This window comes from Diplotaxodon limnothrissa, linkage group LG23 (genome assembly GCF_057381915.1).
Source record: "Diplotaxodon limnothrissa isolate DT_005_m linkage group LG23, D_limnothrissa_male_GT1.1, whole genome shotgun sequence".
Taxonomy (NCBI): domain Eukaryota; kingdom Metazoa; phylum Chordata; class Actinopteri; order Cichliformes; family Cichlidae; genus Diplotaxodon; species Diplotaxodon limnothrissa.
Genome location: NC_140617.1, coordinates 13,736,242 through 13,755,270, shown reverse-complemented (window position 1 = coordinate 13,755,270; position 19,029 = coordinate 13,736,242). Strand labels below are relative to the sequence as shown.

The 19,029-nt window shown below is 39.8% G+C and overlaps 1 protein-coding gene across 3 annotated transcripts in view; it reads left to right on the top strand.

Moving 5' to 3' along the window:
* Positions 1-19,029, top strand: part of rab6ba (RAB6B, member RAS oncogene family a) — a 63,933-nt gene that overhangs the window by 40,320 nt on the left and 4,584 nt on the right. Inside the window, exons 4-7 of one of the 3 annotated variants that reach the window (XM_085347227.1) lie at positions 199-325; positions 3,606-3,717; positions 11,433-11,526; positions 13,774-13,840. In XM_085347227.1, coding sequence (XP_085203353.1) covers positions 199-325; positions 3,606-3,717; positions 11,433-11,526; positions 13,774-13,840 — 400 coding nt within the window. Of the gene's footprint in view, positions 1-189; positions 326-3,605; positions 3,718-11,432; positions 11,527-13,773; positions 13,841-19,029 lie in introns of all 3 variants that reach the window. The other 2 variants (XM_085347226.1, XM_085347225.1) reach the window with 2 other exon arrangements.

The window sequence follows — 19,029 nt, the reverse complement described above, 5'->3', positions numbered from 1 at the left end:
CTGTGGAACAACGACCTGTCTGACTGCATGTAGTCCTGCTAGTTTAAATGTGTCTGCTGATCTCAGAGAATCTATCATACAGCTGTACGATCTTGGAAATGAAAGGTCTGCTTGTATAAATAATGAATGTTTGCGTGTGTGGGGGGAGCTTACTGTTTTCAGGCTCTCTGACTATCTGAATGATCTCAGCCTCCTCAGCTTTCACTCTCTGAACCCCAGGTGAGGTTGCAACTCTGGGACACAGCAGGACAAGAGCGCTTCAGGAGCCTCATCCCCAGCTATATACGGGACTCCACCGTGGCCGTGGTGGTCTACGACATCACAAGTCAGTGCAATTGCTGCTTCTTTTTTATTGATATGTCACAGTTTTAATGTTAAGCATGCAAAAGGCTGTGCAAAGGGTACCGGGATACTGTATTTTGAATGTATTTATTAAAAGGGATGGTAAAGAGAGTGATGGAGATAAGTGTAAACCTCGAAGATGTAAACAGACAGGCGTGATCTTAGTCAAACTGCACATTTACAAACGTAATCCCTCGATAGGTCACATGCTACCTCTGCTTCAGCTGATTGAATGTAAACAGCACCAACAGTAACCGTTCTGAAGCCCAGTACTGCTGCATTGTGGTCCAGGAAGTGTGTGTGTGAGCCATGTTTCCATGAAGCGCATCACACTGCACCCATGTGTCTTAATCAGCACTCTGAGCTCATCAGTCTTGTTGCCTGAGGATCTCTCCTTCCCCATATGACGCTGGAACCGTTTATGTTTCCTCTTCTTAGCTCCAGCTCTGCAGCCCCGTCATCTCCTTAGTGTCTCCTCCAGGTCAACAGGTCTTGTTCCGTTTAGCGTCGCTGGTGTACTCGGCGGCATCATTTATTCCCATGTAGCTGTCTTTTGGCAAACTGGAAAAAACACAGTGAGAAAGGAAAACAGGTGCATAGAGCAACAAAGATATATTAGTTATTAAAATTTGAGATGGTGAACTCTTGATAAACTGTTCCAATATTTGCTTTTTTCCCTTTACTGACAGCAGAGTCAGACAAAACACCCACTGGCTTTTCAGAGGGTTAAATGTGTTTTATTATCTGCAGGCAGAAGAGCTGCAGAGTATTGAGAGGGGCCCTATATTAACTGTGCACCCTTCATACTCACAGCTCTAATCATATGATGCATTAATTCTGTACAGGTAGCTCTTTTCACAACATGGCACACAATAGCCTGTCTATGTTTATTAATTATTAACACTAATAATGCCGCAGTTACTCTGCTAAAAGGCATGCTGGGTAATGGTTAGTGGGCAGATAATATGTTGAGGCTTATGTCCTTTAATTGTTCTTACAGGGAGCTTAAATTTGCTCATAAAGTGCTCATAAAACTTAGAACTAATGCATGCTGATTGGGCCTTTAAGGATTTATGACAGGGTAGGCTCCCTTAATAGTTCCTGTTTCCAAACGATAACTCCAACAGACGTTAGGAGCGTAGTCAAAGTCCATCAGAAATGTCCAGGTGTGTAGAAGAAGAAGCTCTTTGTGGTGGTTGATGCTATCTAGAGGCTGATACTATAAAATCTCTGCTGCTTCTCACTTTCTAAAGTGGCTCATGAGGCTGTGATGTCATTAAGGTATTTTACTCCAATTAAAAGAAATAAAAGTGAACCGTATCTAGTGTCTTAACTACTTTGATCAAAAAGCTTCAGAAAGCCCCTTCTGGAGTAGCTTGCCGGCACTCCCTTTGAAACAGGAAGTCAACGGAAGTTCTCCATTATATTAGAGATTGGTTTAGAGATTGCAACAAGGAACAGGTGAGGTAAAGATAACGTTACTCAAGGCTAACAGGTGTTTTTCCTGAAGACGGAATTGTTTGTAAGTCCAAGCAGAGTTTATTTGAAGCTGCACTTTATTAACACTAACCAGCCAGATGTTTAACTTCAATTGAAAATGGCAGCATTGAAAAGTGACCTCATATCGACCCGAGAAGCAAAACAGGTGGTTAAGACCTGACTCTGTGAAATCTTATTGAAGAGTAAAGTTCATTGTTTGTGTTGTCCAATTTTAATTATTCTGTGTACTGCTCACAGAAGAATGAGCTGCTCTAAACTTACATAAAGGCCATCGGATGCTTTGGCTGGAGGACCCTGAGCTACACCTGCTGAAGTCATTCCTACTTCACATTTTGTATCTTATTTTGTAAAACAGTTGGATTTCCACAATCAGATTCTACAAATATCACGTTTCATCTCGATATTTCCCATCAAAAGTGATTGAAACAAATAGGAGCAAAATTTTTGTCACTTAGATTTCATTTCACGTTCCGATTTATCTTTCCACCCTTAACAACAACCATTTTTCTGCTTCTCCACAACATATTTCTTTCTGGTTTTGCTTCTCCTTGTACTGTGTAGCTTTATCTGGATCATGTTTTCTGTCCAAAAGAGAAAACAATTGAGACACTCAGCATGTAGGAAATTAATTTTAACCCCGCTTTATTAAAAAACACTATCCACTCCTCCTTAACCCATGTTCTCTTTAACCTTGAAAAAAACATGGAGTCTTGTCTCATCAAATTCCCAGTCCAAGAATACAACATGACCCTTTATCTACATGCAGGCCAGCATGCATACTCATTCAACCCGACAAGGTCAAAGGAATTTATTAGCAACCTTAACATGTTCCAGAGCCAGAAGTAGCTGTGTTGTATGTTGATTTATTGTATATTTCCATATACAGTACTAACCATATTCATGTGCACTTCAATACGCCCTCTACCAGCTAATATTTTTTGACCGGGAGTCATTTTTAAAACTGTAAATCTTCTTTATTAATGCAAGATTATCAGTGAGGTTCTAACTGTTACTACTGTTTTTCACAGTGAAATTACAAAATTACATATTTTCCAACACTGATGGGAAAAAAAACTACAAAAGTCCAACCAAAAAGGAGAAAAATAAATAAATTCAAGACTGAAATGATAAATTTATATGAAAACAGTGGCAAATTTAATAGAAATGATTGACTAATGATAATTATTAAGTAATCAATAATTACATGGAGAAACTAGTATAACTTTGCTGAAAAAATGTCACACTGGGAGAAAAAATAAAACAAATCTATGAGAAATATTTTAGAAAAAAACAGTGAATTTCCAAGAAAAACATGAAAAATTTGTGCGAAAATCATCATTTATTAGGTTTTCGTTATCAAACCTGAAAACCAAAAGTGAATTACGTTTTCGTGTTTTTGTCACCCATTCAATAGAAATACATCGTCTACAGCAAAATTAGAAAATAATCTGATATCATATTTTGTCTTGTGGATTAAAAAGAAAAATCTTTACACAGTCTGATAGTGACTCGAATTTTGCCTAGAACATTTTTTGCATTATTTTATGATAAACAACATCATAAAATGTCATACATTTTCGTAAATGGGACACACAGCCTTATAATTTATTGCAATCCTTTTTATTATACAAATAGATTTTCCTGTGGGGCACCTGTGTTGGCACTACCACGCATGTTTAAAAATCAAATCAAATGTCAGTCATTTGAGTCTGATGTTAGTTTTTTAACAGTTTTTTTTTTTTATATTTTAATTTTTTCAACAGATGTCAATTCTTTCCAGCAGACATCAAAATGGATCGATGATGTGAGAACGGAGCGAGGCAGTGATGTCATAATCATGCTTGTTGGCAATAAAACAGACTTGGCAGACAAGAGGTATGTCGCTCTGATCTAATGAACAGATCTTTGTTGGAGAGACAAAACTGAAATCAAGCAAGTTTGATGCAAAAGTTAAAATTTAGATCTTGTCAGTTACATTGGTGTTCATGAATGTTGAATTATAAAGGATGATCCGGTGTATCCTCTGATAAAAGAGAATAAGCATTTTTATCAGAGGATTTACCATCATTTGGCCAGATTTGGCTAGAACCGACAACATTGTAAAGAAAAAGTAAATAATGTGCTACCGCAAATTCCCAAGAAAGCAGCCTGCTTTGATGATGGATTAGCTCTGTTTTTCTGTGGAGGGTTTCCTGGAACGCCCACATCTGGAAACCTTCCAACAGGAGAGGAGGTGACCCTGTTTGTTTACCGAGATCAGCCACAGTCTTTTGGAGTTTAAGAGTCAGAAATGTGAAAATGAATCAGTCTGCGATGTGTTCTACAGTAGCACGGATCACAGATTCTGACCTGAGATTGATGCGGTGAATATGACAGTCAGGGTTGATCTTTCCACACAGGAGTGTGGCTGCTCCTCTGCATAGGCCCATTGCAGCTGCTGCTCCATCAGTTTCAAAGTCAATAAACCATGCGGGTTGTGACGCCTTCATGCCATGGCTTTGTAACTGCAGCTGTTGTAGGATGAAAGGCGGGGCATACCTGAGGAGGTCATCAGTATGTTGCAGCCAGCTGATGTTAGATGTTGGACTGAAAAATCTTATATAAATATTTACGCCACCCCAATGAGAAATAAACTGGCTATGCTTATTACTATTATTATTAGTATTATTATTATAGTGATTATGGGGGGGGGGGGGGGGGGGCTCCTGTATTCGGAGGACTTCCTGTCAGACAGCCTGCTTCAAAGAGGGAAAATTATTGCTTGCTTTAGTGTTTTCGTCTGTAGGGACCAGTGTTGGGTAAGTTACTTTAAAATAGTAACTTAGTTACATTACTAGTTACTTCTCTCAAAAGTAACTCAGTTACTTCAAGTTACTCGTTACTTTCAAAGTAACTAGTTACTAGGGAAAGTAACTTTGGTTTTACTCAGAATTCTCTTGTTAATGTGTTTCTTCCATAACTTTGCCAGTCTTCTAGCTTGCTTACTTGCCACAAGTGCACTGTGCCACCTACCAATAGAAAGGATATGATAACGTGCATATTTCCACGAGAGAAATCCCACGCCTGGACCGTCATTGACTGCTGCCATGATTCTAGCCTACGTCACAGAGTCATGTGCGCCTTTTACATCCAACACAAAAACTGCAGTCGTGGTGCTTTCGATTGTACTCAGAACTCAGAAATTCTGCCTTCTGAATAGGAAGATGTAGGTAACACCAGACTGCAGATGAGCTGCATACAGGGCTGGACTGGGAAAGAAAATTGGCCCGGGCATTTTGACTAGAAACTGGCCCACCATTATAGGAAAAATCATAAAGCCTTTGAATGAAAACAAACACTGTTGTGACAGTGATGTACACTGTTTTGATGGTATATATGCATCAATCTATCAATCGTTTGTTGTAAGATTCAGATAATTATTTTTTAAAAGCTAGACATTTTAAATGAGAATAAGAAAGAAAAGTATTTCTTTGTGCCCCCCATTCCCTGTTAATGCCCTACATGCCCCCTTGGCCACACTTTGCTAGATCCGCCCCTGCACAGTTACCAGCTGTCAGCTACCTAAAAAAGGATCCTGGGGTTATTTGTCTCTCAGAAACAGTTCATAACTTCCCTTCAACTCATTCATGTCACCTAAAAGGTAAACCTGTTTCTCCATCACCTGCTCAGCTCTGATGCTTCAGTAAGGACATCTCCTGGTTTCATCTTCATGTTTCCCTCTCACCAGATAACCAAACCATATCATGACCAGCAGCTTTTTTTTTACAGCTGTGGCTCCAGCAAACATCAGCTGATACTAGAAATTAATATTAAATAAATTCTAACAGCAGCTGATCAAGCTTAAACGTGCTGCTGTTGTTTAGCGCGACATCCGCTGGTTTCCTCTTTCGGCGCAAAGTGGGCGATAAACAAACAAGAGAGCCGATCAGCTGATCACTGATCAGTTTTCATGATTGAAGTAGAAACGGGAGAGGGAGGGGGGAGAATGAAAGAAGAAGAGGCAGCTGTGCAGCGTAAAGACACAGAATAACTCCAGCTGTGTGTCTTTTTCATTGTAGCTGAATTACGGGACAAACTGTTCCTTTTCACCTCAATAAGAAACGCGTAATATTTTCTCTGAATACCAGACGGGACGGCTGGCAACTCTAATAACTTATGAACAAAATAAGGTTCAACATCATTAACTTCATAGCACCACCCAGCTGTGTAGAAACTCCGTCATGCTAGCTAGCACGCAGTACGGAAAAAGTCAGAATAACGAAAATAAACTCCACCTAAACTTGGTTTATATCTGACCCAGAGAGACTGCAGGTCATAACTTCTTACCTGAAGTTCAGTTCACACTTGGACCGGCGGCCGCCTCGGGTCTCTTTTGCTTCTGCGTCCCTTTTCCTTCATCCACCTGCTGCCTCCACCACTTGCTAATGTTACTGAATCTGTGGAAACTCCGCGATGCCACCACACGAAGTAACGAGTAACGACCCTATCTAAATCCCAGTAACGAGTAACGCGTTCCTGATTTTGGCATAATAACTAGTTACCGTGCTCGTTACCACAATAATAACGTAGTTACTGTAACGCGTTACTTAATAACGCGTTAGTCCCAACACTGGTAGGGACACTTGAGCATCATGAGCTGTGTGCATGAGGGAATTCATTTTTATTCATATTCTATATGAAGCTGCCGACTGTGTCTGTGGAGGAAAGAGTAGGTGAGAAACTGCTGATGAGACGCAGTGTTTAATAAACCTGAGATTGATTTCAAGTGGGCCGGCTGAAAAAAAAAACAGGGTAGACGTGAGAGGACATGGAGCAGAAATATACGTTAGTGGACAGGAGAAAATAAAGAGAGAATTGAACCATAAAATTACTTTTGTCCTGGTGCAAAAATGTGTTGATGTGTATAAAATGCAGGCTGGAGATCAATTTCAGATGGTAAAAACTATGTGATGTGAAAATTGAATGAAAATGACCAGCAAGTCTTTTAGAAAGTTACTGCCTTTTTCTCCGCCTTTTTTTCTGAAACCATTTAGAAGTGCAAAACATTTAACTTACCCACTACATGTTATTTATTTATGCAGAGTATGTGTTGAAATACAGACGGAGACAAAGCCTAGTGCAGCCAAGCTGTTATATCAGTTAAAATAACCAAATTGATGATATTATTATACAGTTTTTTTAATTTTGTTTTTGTTTACATAAAAGCATTTGTTGTCAGGAAGTCCAAGAAGTACATCCAGCAAACTGTGACATTACAATGTGGGCATACCTTATACCTTAGTAAAATTTTTACCCATGAGTTATCTGCCAAGCTGAAGTTTTGGTGGTTTGCTAGTCTGGAGATTTCAGGTGTGTGTTAACACTATGCTCTAAGAAACTGGAAAAAATGAAAGAGCTAGAACTCAGACTATAAGGGCCTCGGTTAGCATGTTCACCTCATACAAATAAATATTAATTAATTATTCTAGAGTCAAATGTGAGGCAGACTGGGTAATTAACAGGACAATGATCCCAAGCACAGCAACAAATCTCCAAGAGAATGTCATGGTGTGTCCTTGGTATGTCCTTGGTGTGACCCAGTATTTTGTATTTAATCTATATTTCTTGATTATTTGTTATTCATGGTTATAGTTCTCTTGAGGTTATATTTTGTTGTTCTAGCTTCTAATTTCAGTCAGTGTATCTTCCCAGTGTCCGTGTCATGTCTTCCCTGTGCTTTTTTTTCCCTGTTCCACAGTTCATGCTTCTGTCTCAGTGTCAAGTCCGCGTCTCTGTGTTATACGTCCTGTTTTACTTTGACAGTCTTTGTCTTGTTAGGTCTGATTACTCCCAGTTGTGCTCTCCTCCTGTGTCTCATGCTGTCTGTTATTCCCTCTGTGTTCCTAACCAAATTCTAGTTCGTAATTCCTGGTTTGTTTTCGTAGTTTAAGTTTCCTAGTATTAGTTCCCTGAGTCTACATGACTCAGGGAACTACATGCTGTAGTAGGTTTTTCTACACACTGCTTCTGTATTTTGGTTTAGTTTTTGTTAAATAAATAATGTAGAATAGAATAGAATAGCCCTTTATTGTCATTGTACATGTGCAAAGAAATTGTAATTGCTCCACACCAGCTGTGCCGGAATACAATATAAAAAGTAGACAGTAGGAATAAATAGCAAATATATATATGTACACACATGTATACAAAATAAGAGAAAGGCACGTGTGTCATTTGTTGTTGCATTACTTTTACATTAATTCTAAGACCTGATAGGGACCGGCTAATTCTTTATTGTGTCCTGACGTGTAAAACCTTTGAACTGACAGAGGATGAACTTTCTTTTTTTCCCATGATTGTATGAACCACAGCCAGTTTGACTGAATGATAAATGACCTCACAGTGCTTCCCATTGTTCCCGCCACACCACTGGAAGGGTCAGTTCCTGTGGGGAAACAAAAGGCTATGAAAAGTAACAGAACTTTGGTTATAAATGGTTATAAATGACCGCTTGCTAACTGGAAGGTTGACATTGAGCGTGGTAACGAATGAAACGTAAGAGTAAGTTTCTGTCTGTAAACATGGGTGCGAGAACTAAAACCGATCCCCTGATTTACTGATTAAATGTAAATATACTCAGGAAGTCTTTATCTTTCTTTCTCCATTTGTGAAATACAAAACTTTACTGAATGTTGGGTTTTCCTCCACAATCAAGTAATTTAAATGTTATGGCCAGCTTTATTTTAGCATGCAGTAGCAGCAACTTTGACGGCCTTAGAGAGAAATTCCCTTTGGCATGTTTGTGTCTGAACTCTCAGCCTGTCAGTAACTGTGAAGGGGAAGCAGGAAAAAATGCTGCTGATTGCAACTTTCAGAATGTGTCTCGCTGGACCTGTCAATAGAGGTTCATGGCCACAAAAACAACAGGCGAAGTAAAAAAGCTCTGGTTTGAGGTTACACTGAGACTGCGTGGGAGCTGCAGGTCTGCAGTGGTGTATACACACACATAAATTATCCCACGCAGTGTAAGAAGTATATTTATCATCTTCAGCTGGTGGAATTTCAGGTGATGTCTTTATATGTTTAATAAGCTTCAAGCTATTTTAGAAATGTGTGCCTCCAGCTAAAGTGCTTAAACTCACTGAACCTTTTTGTCTTTAATTTGATGATAATTTAGCTTCGGTGCAGTTTAGTTTTTCCTTTAATGCAGTGTGGACGTTAAAGCCTTCCAGTAAATGTTCCGTGGTATAGAAGTAAAGGCTGTTCAGTGCATTAACATCACCTCACCATCCTCTTCCAGCGTGCTTAGGTAAATCAGTAGTTCCAAGCCTGACAGCAGTTTGTTGAAATCAGTGCAGGAAATCTGAAACCCTGCAGGTTTTTAGTGCTCCAGTTTCAACCAGCAAAATCTTAATGAAACAATACTACATAGTGTCCTATCTCTTGCTTATGTGCTTGGACTTGCAACAGATGATACTCCATAATTGTTACCATTATACAATATATTACAATGCAAACAGCTTTTTGTACAGGAAATTCACTGACAGCTGTACAGACTGTTCTCAGCCTCTTCAGGCAATTTGTGACTAACACTGAACATTTTCCTATGTAATATGTGCACATCATTTTTGTTAGATGACTTTTTTTTTTTTCCTTTCAGTTAACTAAAATCATTTTTCCACAAACAGCTTTAGTTTCTAGTTGACTACAGTGTCCATGTAGGCATAAGAAAAGCATCAATATTAGTTTGGTGGAGCCATATTTTGGACTTCATGTGAATGCAAGCCTTGAACCTGCATTCTTTTTAGGCCAGCAGGGGGCGACTCCTCTGGTTGCAAAACCCCTTTTTTTTATTTTATTTTATTTTTATTTTTTTTTACCTTTACAACGATTTTAAAATAAGTCATTGTTAAATTTTTTAAGATTTCTTGAGGAGAAACAGAGATTCATGTGTGGTGATGTGCTGTGGTGTGATGAAATGATTATCAGGAGGAGCACCTCTCTGAGCCGGGCTCTCTTTGTGTTTGTTGCTTTGTTTATTCATGTGTGGTGGAGCTTTTCACAGTGCTTAGTGCTTAGGGGAGATAAAGTATGCAGAGTTTAGGTACCGTACATCCCCAGGAGCTCTGTATCAGAGAAATCTAGTGTGCATCATACACCAGGCAGCCTCAGCTATGCGAGGCCTGGTGTGAAGACAGGAAGCAGCTCACCACATTGTTTTAGTCCCTTTTTTTTCTTCTATGTTTTTGATCCTACATCTTACCCCCAACCAGGTCTTGACATGCAGACAAGAGGAGCTAGGGATCAAATCTCCAATCTTGCGACCTGATCTACCTTCTAAGCCACAGCCACGCCCTGCTGACCCTTGATGTCAGAACTGAGCTGAAAAGTTCAGCCTCATTCAACCAGTTGTCACCAAAACTGCTTATCCAATACGGGCACTGGTTCCCTGCGTGCTCTTCCAAATCCTGCACAAATGTGATTGGTCAATTTGACTCAAACTACAAGCAGAAAGCCATAAAAAAATCCACAAAACCATCACTTGTTGGTATCCACCCTGAGGCTGTTTGGTGCATGTTTTTCTCCCAGCTTCACTGTTAAACCTAAAATCCAAAAGTCTATACAGAATCACCTGGTCTGGTAAAGTGTATTTTAATGAAAAGGAAATAATGATCAAATCAGTGCTTTTGTGAAGGGATTTGATTACTGTGAGTGACATTATTGTTGGGATAATCTGTGCCGCGAGAGAGAGCTGATGTCAGTCATTTCGATTACAACTGTAGTGCTTTTCAAGTGTGCGTGAGCGTTGCTAGGATGCCACATATCCCACATCCATCACGCACTTTTCTTTCCAACTGCTTGTCTGATGATGACTAAGGCACCATGTTGTTTAAGTTGGAAGTCAGACAAATGCATCCAGAAATAGTCCCAGAAGCTCTGGTGCAACTCTGTCAGGTGGTGTTATTATGTAAATACGTCTCTAGTGCACTGTTTTCTGTTCTCGCTGCAGGAACTTCTATTTCTATCCCCGAATCTCTTTCTTCTGCGCAAACGTGACGTTACTGAAAGAGGCAGGAAGCGGTAAAATATGAGGCTGCCGTGTTTGAAGCTTTGAAGAGATCAGTCGGATGTTTTTAACGGAGTAAACACCTAACAATGCTTTCTGTGAGGACAGACTGGTCTAGTTTTCCGGGGCCGATTTAAGCCGCTTGTCTTAACGAACCTGCTGGCTGTTGAGGCTGTGGAGTCAGCAGGATTGAGCTGATCTCTCTGTTTGTGTTAATGGACACCTGACACAGTCTCAGTTTCACAGCGAGAGCCAAACAATCGCTGCCAGATTCATTAAAATGTAATGCAAATTGGCTGTTATTAATTTCTCCCAGGACAAAGTAATTAATCACTTTCAGCACATTAGCCAAGCCTGGTGTATCCTCACAGCCTAAAATAATAAGCTGCTAATCGTGCACTTCACAGTGAGTCTCTCTGCAGCATCCATTTGTCTTTGATGAATGTTAATATGACAAAATTAGCCTTGGCTTTGTGTCCAGATAAACAGTGTATTATTATCTCCAATCTGCAGTGTTTTGATTGAAACGACTCTTCATTTACAGGCAAATCACAATCGAGGAAGGCGAACAGAGGGCTAAAGAGCTGAGCGTCATGTTCATAGAGACCAGTGCCAAGACGGGTTACAACGTCAAACAGGTGAGTGGGTTCAGAGAGAGCCTTGTGTTGAGCGTTTGCCATTTCTCCCTGTGAGTGACAGGTGCAGTCACTGAAAAGCTGCCTGGATGGAGGGCAGCTTAAAGGTGCCCCGTGGAGATTTTTGTTTACATTCACTGTGTGCGTCCCTGAGGTCTGATAAACACGCAGAAGAGACTTCCTGTCTCATAAAACGGTTTCACGGCCGATTTCCTTCTTAATACGTGATTTGCATTCAACGTGCCTTGCTGGCAGTCTTCAGGTTTCAGTATGTTGAATCCTGGATCCTTAAATAGCATCTCAGGCCTCATCGTTCCACATCTGTAGCTGCATGTGGGAGCATTTTGGCCACTGGCATGTTGGCTTTTTGGAGACAGCAGTGACCATATTATTTAGGGTGGAGTGCTGAGTTGTATGCTAAAGTTTGCTGGCTTGGTTATTAAGCTTGTTATTAAGATTGTATGGGAGCGTCACACAGACACAGATACCTGCTAATTAGTGCTCAGCAACATCCAAATAAAATCCCAGAATTTCACTCATCAAAGGTGAAGCTCCCACTTCTTGGACAGTCTGTTCAGTACAATTACCCGCACAGCAAGCCAAGTTATTTAATATAATTATTATTTGTTACCAGGCTTATGACCTGCTGTGCCTGTTCCCTTCGCTCATGTGTGAAACCACAGACATTTGTCATGTTTTTCTTTTTATTTATTTCTTCATTAAAATACTGTAAGTGGTGAGCTGGCAGTGTGACTGTTAAATAGTTAATTCTGATCGATTAACACATGAACAACAGCACAAACATGATCCAGAGATCCAGTTAGGGATTCCAGTTAGCTGAGGTGAAGCTAACTGGAAAACCGAACTGGAATATGCCTCTATTCCTGTAATACCGTGGCTGAATCATAGCAAACTTCACTTGATGAGGATGGAGTGTTTCTTCCTCCATATTTATACCCTCCATGTTTATTTTAGCTGCAGTGTGTTCACATCCAAAACAGAGAATGGTGCAATAAAGCTGTTTTTTATCGAAAAATTCATTTGTTAGCACTGTTGGTCAAAAACTCGGCCCTGCTGCTGCTACCAAGGCAAAGCTCTGCATTCATTCTCTAAATGACATTTACTTACTAACACTAATGTTTAGAAAAGATTTAGGGCTTTCAGATACAAAGAGAAGCATAGCCTGGTTCATCAAAGGTGTTTCTGTTCCTGAACAGATGATCTTTGTTGGAAACAATGACTGTCTGTGAAGTTAATAAGCAGTGAGATGAAGGGAAGCTGCACTGTGTCTGTCAGTGAATGGTGTTCCTGGCGGGCGCCTCGCTCGCCACACAGCAGCGGAGACAGAGGAGGCTATTCTTCACCTTATTTCTGGGCACTAACAGTGAAATGGCACCGCTGAACAGAGCACTGTGAGACCTGCCGAATAAAGGTCACAGTCCTGCCTTTTACAAGCTGCTGGGCTGTGCCAGCCTTACAGCAGAAGGCATTTATTTTTATTACCTATACTGGTCTATAAACATGATTTGTTATCGGGGTGTAACTTGTCACAGATTGCCGACAAGATATTTGGGGTCATTTTAAAATGGTGTTATCATTTGCAAATTTGTGACTTTAGAGTAATTCGATGAAGAATCCTCCAACCTGGCCCATCACTGTCAGCTGACTTTTTTGTGTATAATAATTTTAATATTTTTAATGAAATTTTAATGAAAATTTTTACGTGATATACAATGAATATTTTCTGCCTTACAGGCACGTCCAAATTTGTTACATTTGATGAAATGTTCAGGACTGAAGACATGTTTAGGCTCTGTTATAAACTGCAGCCAAACATCAGTGGCACAATCTAAAGAACAGGCATGGCTCACCCCCAAGCCTCTACTTTATTTATTTATTTATTTTAATAAGGGGTTATCTGATTCGCTCCTTGTCTGGCTTCTCACCCGGATCTAATTTGCCTTGGGAAAATTGCCTCAGACAACATAACTCACATTTTCTGTTTAGATTTCCTTGATGTGGAGTGGCCCAGCTCATATTTTTCAGAGGATTTATTTATCCCTTCCCCAGCTCTTTCAATTAATAATGTAATACTTTAATGTAATAACAACTAATATGCTTTATTTTGTATTTACCTTTATTTTTTTGACCCTAATATGCCACCACCTGAGCTAATCAGCAAATGTATTAGGATTAGATTAGACGCTAAGTGTTGTGTGACCCTGTCTTTATTCTGCTCTTGTTTTTCAGCTGTTTCGGCGTGTAGCTGCTGCCCTTCCAGGGATGGAAAGCATGCAAGAAACCAGCAAAGAAGGGAGTATCCTTTAAGCAGCAGGCACATTATTGTTGGTTTGCATGGTTCTTCTCTTACACACCAGCATCTAATGTCACTGTACCACCCACCCTTTACCAGTCGCTTCACTCGAACTGTATTTTTGTTATTTGGTCGTTGTGTGCTTTGCCCCCACAATCCTAGCAGGTGCAGTTAAAAATAAGGGAAAATACAGACAGTATAAAACACTGTTGAGTCACTTGTAGGTTTTGAACAGTCGAAAGTGTCCTTGTTAACATTTTGGCTGACGGCAGACTGCAGACACACACGAGTTCGGTCAGTAAGTAATTCGTCAATGACGTATGACTTTGTGATTTTGCGTCTGCATATGATCACAGTGGATTTTTAATCAAAGAACATGTGTTTGAAGTGCAGACATTCAGCTTTTATTCATGAGATTTAACTAAAAATTTGCGTTAAATTATATCCATTTTTATACAATCCCCTGTTTTCAGATTAATCTAATGTTCATTCAAATACAGATATTTGTTCTACTGGTTCTTTCTCTATGATATGAAATCTCTTTTTTCCCAGTATTAGTAAATCTTTTATTTAAATTAGGTATTTTAGTTTTAGGGTTTTGTTTTTTTGTTTTGTTTTTTACTATCAGTCAAATTTGTAACAAACAGCTACCTTTTTGATTCTAGTTAACACATTTCTAATTGAAGTAGCACTAAAATGAAATTGTTCTGTGGGTTCATAACCTTGATAAACTGACATCCATTACAAAATCACATTACAGTCCTAAAACAAGGATCACATTGTGTTTCTGCACAGGCCTGAGCTTGAGGTGGTAGACCTTCATATAGTTAGCCAGTCTTCTTTTTTTTTTTTCTTTTTTTTTTACCATATATTAACTTATTTCGCCCGCTTTAATATAGTTATGTAGAGATTGTCTGATAGTAGATTAGATATCCCTTTATTATTTGCACTAATATAGCCTTTATAAGCATGATTAAATCTTTAATTAGACTCAGTCTGTTGTTTTAAATAATAAATTTCCAAGAATTTGGAATTAATTGCATTAGCTATTCAGCTTCTTTTTGTAATTGAATTCAAATACATTTTAAACCCTCCTAAAAAAAACGTAATATCGCGAAAAACTGAGAAAAGAGGAAACATTCTGTTTTCATGCCATCAGTCACCGCACAGGTGGTGAACTCTATTTAATAGACGACTGCCACCCGTCTAATTAAAGTGTTTTCAGCGCGACACTCTCAGGTTTTTGTTTTTTGTTTCATCGCTGGTGCCTGACAGGCAAAGGAGGGGGCGGTCAGTCAGACACTCAGTACCTGCGGTTTTGTCTGCAGTGTCTCAGGTTTGCTCATTTAAACAGTGACAGGAGTCTCAGCCATCAGCTGCATACACCTGTCCTGACTGACACCTCATATCTGCTGCTGCCAGCCGAGCATGTCACAGCTTCACCTGCGGACGGTTTGTCGGGACCTGAAGCATTAAACCCTGGCACAGTACGCTTTTTATTCAGGAAGTAGGAGGACCGTGAATGCTGCAAAACACATGAATTTTCACAGAGTGATTACTGCATCACAGATAGTTCTCCAAACTAATGAATAATAAACTTGTTTGAAAGAGTAATCTACTATTACTATGAAATAAAACACAAACGGCTAATTTATTAATTTATTTATAATTATTCTACAGAAAACAAGTGTTTACAAGTAAGAAGTCACAGCATTAACATTTAATCACCACATTATTACTTTGAAAATCAGCCTGCCTGGGATGGTCTAAGCCTGGGTGCTGGAGAGTAGAGTTTGTCTGTTAAGTAAACCTCAAATTAAGGAGTGCAGTCTAGTCAAGCAAAACTGGACCAGAGCTTTAACCTCTTGAAATACTTGAGTGTCTTTGAGAGTTTGCCTAACCAGTCTACGGGGCTTTTGCCTTGGAGAAAGGATTTCATTGCGTCCCTTGAGGTGTCGTCTGGAGATTCCTGCATGCCTTCAACCGTAGCGAGGCCCCAGTGGGCACTGAACTGGGTCAGAGCTGCCCTTCTGTTCTTGAGCTATTCGGTGGAGGATGCTGGAATCAGTGGTCTTGCCTCGCCCCTGGCTTCACCGAGCGGTGACCTCTAACTCACACTGGGCCAGTTTGCTGTTAAGTGTGAAGCAGCTGGGATGAGAATCAGCACCGCCACGACCTGGAGTAGTCACTCTGGATTGAGGATGAGTTAAGTTGCTTCCCCAAGTGGAGGAGCCAAAGTATACTGGGGTCTTGTTCAGTTGGTGAAGCCCTTAAAAGCCCTTTTCCCTAATTCTGTTCTGATTTTTGGGCCAATCAATTGTATGATATTGTGAGAACAAAGGCTGTATTGGTTGTGGTTTTTACACATATAAACAGATAAATAAGAGGGAACCAGCCCAAGGAGATTGATAGATAAAGACCAACCAATGGGAAAATCTGCAAATATACAATATACAAAGATTGACATTTAGCAGCAGCATACAAAGAACAATGATGTACACGATTTCCATAGCCAGTAATAAAACATAAAGCACAATGGCAGACAGCATCCAACCTCTTTAGGTATTGGCCAGGTGCATTCATAAAAAGCAGGTCACCTTCATCCAATAAAAGTCAAAAAGTTGCATGAATCAAGTGTTTTCTCACTTGGAGGGAGAAACAGGATTGATTTCTAAAAAAGTAACTTAGTTTTAGTTTTAACTAGACACAAGCCTTTGAATGTGAGTTTTAAACGACAAATTCTGATCTATAATGATCCCTAGATACTTGTAAGATGTCACCATTTCACAGAGCAGAGCGTTAAAGTGAAGCTGCTATTTACTGACTGAGAGAGGTCTAAACAGTCAGTAGTGGCCGAAAGAATAAATTGGCAGATATAGATGATGTTTTGTCCCTTAGAGATGGGGGCAAAGCTGTCCTTTAGTTCCTAATTTTGTGAATTACATATAATCGCTTTTAAGCTGTCACGGGGTTATTTGGTATTTATTACTTTGATACTACGTGGTACTTATTGCCTTTTCATTATTTAATGATCACCCTATTGTTACCATGTTATTTATGAGCTGTAAGTGCTGCTGATTTCATGTAAGGATGATTTTCAGCATTCTGCTTTCTGTGAAAATTCACTGCATGTTTTCGTATCTGATGTTAAAGGAGACAGATGAAGCCAGTGAGACAGATTTGGCTGTAATTTTCATCAATAACCCTCAGGCAGTCTGGGTTTCTGCTTTCATTTTTACAGTTGTTACTTTATCTGATTACATTTTTATACTCAACAGTGAGGTAGACTATTTCCCACATTTCTCTTTCTATCATAGATTTTTCGGGTCAAGAAAAACTAGCAGTTTTCAACCTAAAGTCTTCAGATCCCATTGCTTTTTCAGGCTTTGTAAAGTCATTTAAATTTCCCATCATGGCCTTTGTTCTGGGACCTCCTGTTCCTTCCATGTGCGTAAATCCCAACACAAAGTAGAACGAGCATCTGTGACAACACATATGACTTTAATTATGTCAGATGCAGCCTGAGAGGCGATGGTGGGGGGAAGGTGGGTTGCAAAGTGGGATGCACGTCTGATCTTTTTGATCTTCAGAATAAGGATGGTGATATCAAGCAGAAAAAGCCTCAAGTATTTGAGTTTTAGATTCTTGAAGATATTTCTCATCTGAAATACGTCTGCAGTTCTAAAAGCTGATGGGGAGTCGAAGGAATTTAATTTACTGGAGCTGTCACTTTGGAGGCAGGCCTGACATCACGTGGTTGTGACTTGTTGCCCCACCTTACCATGATGTGAGATACTAAGGTCACCCCGGTTGAGGTGGGAGCGGAGCTTGGGAAGGGATTTCAGGACTGCGTTATATATATGTGGCTGATAGTTGGTGTCATAGGCCACCACATCTATTCATAGATGGCCGTTCCAGTTGGACATGGATGGCCTCCTTTACTCATCACACCATCTGTTTTCTCTGTTGATTATGTGAACATTTCCATGTTCCCCTCATCTTTAATGGCGAATCTCTATCTGAGTCTTCTTTGATTATTCTTAAAATTTGTCTAGAACATATTTCGTGTCCATCTATGACATGTTTATATTATGGAACAGCTTAGAAAGGCACAAACTTGTCTGTATATTTATGATCTCTCAAGTCACACTGTATATCAGGACAGAAAGTAGGATTGAATAATACTGTGGTGAAGCACTGGCGAAGCAGGAGTGTCAGAGATATTCAGGTGTGCTATGTGGGGGCTGCTGTAACGTCACGCTGCCATCTTCATGCAGGGATGCACTGCAGAGATCTAACGAGCTCACTTCTTTCTAAATTTCTTAAACTATGATGAGGAGGAGTGATTGCAGCATTAAAGTGTACATACAGCCACCTGATGTTTGTTTTAGATAGGCTTGAAAATGTGTGAATCATAATATAACCCATTCTGTGTCCTAAAACTGCTAGCAGAGGTAAACACGACCTGGCACCCAGCAGACAGAGCGAAGGAAACATTCTTTTAATTATGCCTAAAGCTGAGCTGCATTCACAGTTTCTGCTGCTAATGTTGTCATAGGCAACTAAGTGAGCAGTCTGTGAATATGTTCATGCAGCATTGCTCAGAGAATTTCATTACGTTTGTGCTGGTAGTGGCCATGATGTGCCCGTTCTTCTTCAAATAAATAAGAAATAATACCACACGTACTGAAAATATTTCTACTGTAAGTTTGTCATCCTGTGGAGGTAAAAGTAACCGTAGCAACCGTATGAGAAGCGTAACCTGTGGTGGAAAATGCTTTTTAAACCTAAATTTGTCAACAGAGTCAACAAACATTTTATGATGTGTTATATGAGATTTATCTGGAAATTATTTCCTGGTCCCCAAACAAATGTCCAGAGGATTTACCGTCATGTCTGCTATGCTAGCTAACAACAGTCGAAACTGAACTTTCATAATAAGAGCCCTGGTATTGTTGTCTTGACTGGTTGTCATGGGATGAATGGTGAGGCCAGTGCAGAAATCCTGCAGAACTGCACTCTTTTCAATGGCCAGCAGAGGGCAAGTCGTGAATTCAAAAAGAAATCAGGCCTGCAGCACCTTTGCTCTGGGACCACAGTAAACACTTTTATAATGAGTTTATGCTGCACAGGGAGCTGCTTAGTAAAAGCTGTACTTTGGAAAACACACTATGACTGTATATAAAAGATGG